The following is a 6,048-nucleotide window of genomic DNA, read 5'->3' as shown; positions in this document are numbered from 1 at the left end:
GCTTTTGTGCCCTCCTGCTCCCTTTGATCCATGTTGGGATTACTTCCCTTTGGGCTTGGAGGATCGTTTCCTTAAGGAGCAACCACTCTTCTTGGACACCTGGCTCCCCTCCCCTCCAGGACCTCAGTGCTTCCCCGACTATTCTCCTTAATATATAGAGAGAGCACAAGCTTTTGTGAACCCAGGTGCACTTCATCAGATGTCAGCCATATAGCCTTTGCAAAAGTCTGAGATGCTGGGAGACTACTTCAATATCCAATGCCCGTATGTCCACCATGGAGTTCATGCTATCATGTGGGCAGAGGAACTCAGCTAGCTGCCCTGGTAGGGAAGCTTCTCCAAGACAGTGGGAAGTCTCCTACGGGTATCTCCAGCTACCAGCAGCACAGAGTGAACTTTGTGGACCAAAAAATCCAGCTCAGGAGCAACAACGCAACGTTAACCATCATTTCAAGACGATTTAGACTAGTATTGCAGATGTCCATGTTTGAACAGGGAATCTCTCCCTCAGAACCCAGCTGCAATTTCCCTGTATGAAAAATACTGCAGTACGCTCTAGTAGTCTGAAGCAATGGTCCACAATACTGCTAAGTTTCATTTAAACAGTATTTTTACAAACGATTACTACTAAATACAGTAGTTTTAGACGAGCTGCTTCTGCAGAAAAATAGTAAGTCTGCATTTGTAATTTTATGTAATTGTATTAATTTCACTCCGGCAGGAAAGTGACACAAATTCAGCATATGACCAGACGTGTGGTAGGAAGAAGAAGCAAGTCCTCATTTCAACTGAGTCAGATCAGCATAAAGCTGAAGTAACTTCATCATATGCAGTTACGTATGTAAGCAGAATTTGGTTCGCCCTTCCCTGTTTAATACAAATTATCAAGATAAAAAGTGTGCTGTAGCCTGTCTTGAGTATTTGATATGGAGCACACAGTTTCAGCTGATTCTCCAAGGTATTGAACACCCACAGAGAGTAAACAGGTATACTCTGAAACTTTGGGGAAAATCAAACCACTGATGTAGGGTTCAGATTATAAAAGTTTCTCTCACTCATATATCAAAGGTGTCTAACATCACACTTGAAAACCCTAAATAGAAAAAAAGAAAACAAATTCCAATCTTGAGCACTAGGTTTCAACAACCAACCTTAACTGTACTCCAGAGTCTCCCAATATAATCAGAATATAAGAGTTAGACTCTATCACCTGTGTGTGCAGGACTTAGAACAGGAAAAGGGCTACCCCACTTATACATAGGCAAGATTCATAGATAGAGACCAATGTTGAAAAAAAATGGCCCACAATGGGCTCCTGAGATATTCCCAAGATGACATCTTAACATTTATAATATCACAGAATTTTCATTTTCAATGACTCGGCATTTAAAACCAAATTTATGATTGCTACAGAATATTTTGCTCTTCATATCGCTGTTCAGCCAGTGATTTGTAAAGGAATCAAGCCACCAGTCTTTCAAGTACTGTATGTAGTATAACAGAAAAATATTATACGGCCTGATTTAACACTAATATTTTTTTTTGAATGTTGCTCACAAAATTCTAGGCAATGGGCACGTCTACATGAGATGCTGACTGTGCAATAGCCCAATACTACTGAACAGTAGCATCGTGTGACAAAAACAGTGATGCAACGCTACCGCGTAGTTGTATTAGGCTACTGCACAGCAGTGTCACAAAAAAAGGTGTTCACTGGCACTACTGTGCAGTACTCAAGTTACTGCACATTAATTTAGTACTTGTCCATACATGTACTAAATAAATGCACAGTAACCACAGCGTAGAAGCCTCTCATGTAGATATGGCCAATATCATGTCTCCTACAAGAACAAAACTTGCAAGATCTTCGATACAAGTGATGATCAAACACCTTTCCAGCCTCGACCTTTTTTTTTTTCTCAAGTGAAACGGAAAAGTAAATGTATCTTATACAAAACAAATAAGAATATCAAGCAACTACTTCTGGTTAACACGCAACAAGTTCAGCCTAGCTTGCCAGGAGAGGCCCCGGTTTTGTAAGGAAGAAGATACTTGACATTGCAATGAAAGGAAGAAGGCACGGTAAAAGAGAGACAAATGCCCAGCAGGGAAGCAGGCAACAATTATGCAAGAAAAGCAGTTGTCAGTGCCACGTTCAGCATAAGAAACTGCCATCCACGTACTTGTACTGTTTCTAAAATAGGGGTGAAAATTAAGTGTGAGGTCCTCAGCCCTCATCCGCAGAAAATAAATATTCTTGCAAAGCACAAACAGCTGGTGCCATCCTTCTTAACCCCCAACCACACTGGCTCTCCCCCCAGTTCCTAGAGAGACTAAAACTGGACCTGGTTTGGTCCTTCACCCATGGTCACCAAAGTTACTGTTAACAGATACCTGCATGAGTCTCCCTGTTTGACAAGAGTCAGTGAAAACCTTGTGGATACAACCTCACTACACTTTGGATGTGACTGTCTCTAGGTAGTAAAGAATAAAATCATTTTTGGCCAGGGCACCATAGCTGTTACTCCCACCCTCCCTATGAGAAGCTCCTAGTAGAAAAAGGTACAGCTGGACAGCCATGGACTAACTCTATTCAGTTCAAGTGGAGGGGAGGAGAAAAACTGAACTGCAGAGATCCAAATACCAAAGAGAGATCAGACTTCACCTGCTGCATCTTTAGTTTTCTTTGACCAGCTGTAAACGAAGGAGGATCACATTCCCCTTCCAAATCAATCTTCATAAATTCATCTATCGTGAGCTGACTTGTTGGGGTATCTTCAAATTCCGTAAGCCTAACACCACACACAAAATCAAAATGCACAGTATTTTACCATATCTTTTAGAACATTATTTTAAATAAATATATATACACTTTATAAAACTTGGCAAAATGTTAACTTAAAGAATAAACACTTCTTTAGAGACCTGGGCTCAAGTGCGGATTAAATCACAAATGACATGATCTCAAATGGTCACATTTACTCCTAAATAAATATTTATTCACACTGCAACATTACCCATTCATATGGTACAGTCTGTAAAGAAACACAAGCTTTTGCCAACATTCTGGTCCAACTCTGTGGGTCAGTTCAGTGACAGACTGGTAAAAATACTGCAGAGAAACATAGGCGGTTCCTGACCGACTCAAATCAGCATTATCAGTCTTGCTTTCATGATCAACAAACAGAAATGTACCCAGTTGCCAAAAATAAGATATGTATTTGTCAATACAGCCTAGGAACTAATTTAAATGGATGCTTAATGCATCTAAGCAAGAATCAAAATAACATAATTCAACAGGTTTTGGAGGGGGAAAAAGATCTAAAAAAATCCCACGCTGAGGACAAACTACAGCTGAGTAAAGGGATCTTTTGTACACTGTATACATGGCATATGTGAATACTTACAATCGTATGTAAGAAAAAGTAATAATATAATTAGCATGTATTCAGCGATTGTAATTTAAAAGCTCTCCCAATATGAGAGCTATTACTGGCTCCACAAGTTTTCTCCATTTTTAGTACAGGGAATCTCTGTGAAAATCGACAGAATCTTTCAAAGGAAAATAAACTTAATCAGCAGCATTTTCATCCATTAACGGTGGGCATTTTATAAGGGTGGCTAAGAATTATTGCATTCAGTTTTACAGCTGGAGAAACTGAGAGGGAAATGTTAAACACAGCTGTTTGGAAAACTTGTCAGAATGAGTTTCTGACAGAAAATGCCCTTTTCACAAAAATCTAAATTATCTGCAGGAAAACTGAAAGAAAGGCTCCTGGCAAGGGGTGAGAATGAAATCGACAACGGCCTGCCAGGTAGCAGCAGCAGCCAGCTCTGAAAGCACGGGTGGAATAGACATCACCTTTGTGCCACCATGAAATCTTTATGGCGACACAAAGACCGAGCAGATGTCCATGCCCCTGGCCGTGCCATAAATGGCCAAATTTGTGGCCATGACACAGGTGGGATCACTTTGTGCTGCTTTATTGTGGCAGACGCCTGTTAAGTTTATGGCGGGAGAGCACAGTTAGCCAGAAGCTGCCTGCACTCTCCAGTTATACCAGTTATACCCTTCCTGGGGCTTCAGGGGCCCAATCCTGCACACCGCAGGAATCCCCATTCTCAGGGCATGCAAGATGAGGGTCCTAAAGCCCCAGACTACCCCAGTTCCCCTGTCTGGGATTCCCCGGGTGCCTGTTGACATTCTGATTCAGTCCCATGGCAGCAACCACTAAGCAGCTGACTGGCAACCTCAACCCCAAGACCACATCAGTCCTACTTGCTCTGGCACAATTTCCGGGACGTGTCTCTGAACCAAAGAAACCTTGGAAATTCCCATGTCACCCATTGTCCTGAAAGATCCACAGGCAGGAAAACAGGGGACCTATGTTTCTCCCAATGAGGCAAATTCCCTTTTGCATCCTAACTGGACAAATTCATGCATTAAATATTTAATTGGTACTAATGCTGAGAGGCTGTAATCAGAAACAGAGCCCTGTTGGTCTAAATACTTTATAAAGATAGACATGGTCCCTGATGTAAAGTTAACAACAAAAGGCTCCAGACTTCCAAGTTGTTCTATAACCTGTGTCACTTGCAAATCAAGGGAAGTGATTCTTCCACTCTAGTCAGCACTGGGGAGGCCTCGCCTGGAGTAGTGTGTCCAGTGTTGGGTCCCACACTTCCAATCCGAGGATAGATTGGAAAGAGTCAAGACGAGAGCAACAAAAATTATTAGAATCATTGAAAACATGACTTATGAGGAAAGGAAGAAAGAACTAGAGTGATTTAATTTGGAGAGAAAACAGAGTGGGGATTTGATAACAATCTTCAAATACCTAGAGGGGGTATGGAGGTAAATTTTTCTCTGCGACTGTAGGGAACAGGACTAGGAGCAATGGACTCAAGATGTGGCAGAAGAAATTCAGGCTGGAGATTAGAAGGAACTTTCTGACTGTGAGGATGGTCAATACTGCAAGAGGCTACCTAGAGAAATTGTGGAATCTCTATCCTAGGAAATTTTCAAAAGCAGCTTGGACAGACATTTGGCTGGGACGGTTTAGCCAGGGGCAATACTGCCTTGAGCAGCCGGCTGGACTAGATGACTTTGTGAGGTCCCTTTCAGGCCTACTTTCCAATGATCCTATGAACCTGCAGCTTACCAGCAAAGTCACTCTGGGGGTAATAAAGCAACTTTCGGAGCAGCAGTTTTATATAGCAGGCACATTACCCATAGTCACTGGGCTCAATATCTAGGTAAGAGGAAGTATTAAGAGTGTCTGGCCTGGGTTTAGTACTGTTTAACATCTTCATTAATGATCTGAACAATGGGACTGAGTGAGTACTTAGCGAATTTGGGAATAACACCAAATGAGGTAGAGTTGCAGACACTCTGGAGATTAGGACTACAGGGAGTATAACTACACATGCAATTAATGCAAAGCAATAAATTCTAGAGTGGTTTGAGCCAGAGTAAATTATTCCCAGGCACAGCATCTACACATGCGCATGGGACAGCAGCAATTTGAGCCAGGGCAGAGCAGTTTATCCCGGGGTCATTTCTGCCCTGCTCTGCCACAGGTTCCAGGTGGCGGCACTGGGCACTGCCGGAGCTGGCTGGGGCATGACGATGCTGTACACATGTGGAGCCGCGTGGCTAGGCACCAGCAGGAGGCTGGCCCCCAGTTGGCTCAGCTGACCGGGTACAATTTAAGCCCATGGTCAGTGTCAACATATGTGTTTAATCGCAGTAAATTACTCCGCCATAAGATAGTAGTGTCAGGGAAAAATACTATCTTATATCACCACAACTTAGTTTACTGCGGCCTAATAGGATCACATGGGTAGATAATGACATTTTACTCGGCAGCAAAATTAGTCTACTCCACAGTAACACACACAAGTAGGCATGGCCAAGGAAAGGCTGAAAGAACTAACATTACTTAGTCTGGAGAAGAGAGGACTAAGGGAGAATTTGTAAGTAGTCTTCTAGTACTTACTTCTAATACAGTGGACATAGTCTTCCTGGACTTTCGGAAGGCCTTTAAC

General features: G+C 42.4%; 1 protein-coding gene across 2 annotated transcripts in view; it reads right to left on the bottom strand.

The window, feature by feature from the left end:
* The window catches only part of BRF1 (BRF1, RNA polymerase III transcription initiation factor subunit), a 374,795-nt gene that overhangs the window by 160,794 nt on the left and 207,953 nt on the right, over positions 1-6,048 (bottom strand). For both annotated transcript variants that reach the window (XM_019518468.1, XM_019518469.1), the window contains exon 8: positions 2,666-2,792. In XM_019518468.1, the coding sequence (XP_019374013.1) occupies positions 2,666-2,792 (127 nt within the window). The remainder of the gene's footprint in view (positions 1-2,665; positions 2,793-6,048) is intronic.

Source organism: Gavialis gangeticus, unplaced genomic scaffold, assembly GCF_001723915.1.
Source record: "Gavialis gangeticus isolate Ggan-Ray unplaced genomic scaffold, GavGan_comp1, whole genome shotgun sequence".
In the NCBI taxonomy this organism is placed as follows: Eukaryota; Metazoa; Chordata; order Crocodylia; family Gavialidae; genus Gavialis; species Gavialis gangeticus.
Note: the sequence above shows the minus strand (reverse complement) of the source record. Positions and strands in the feature narration are given on the sequence as shown.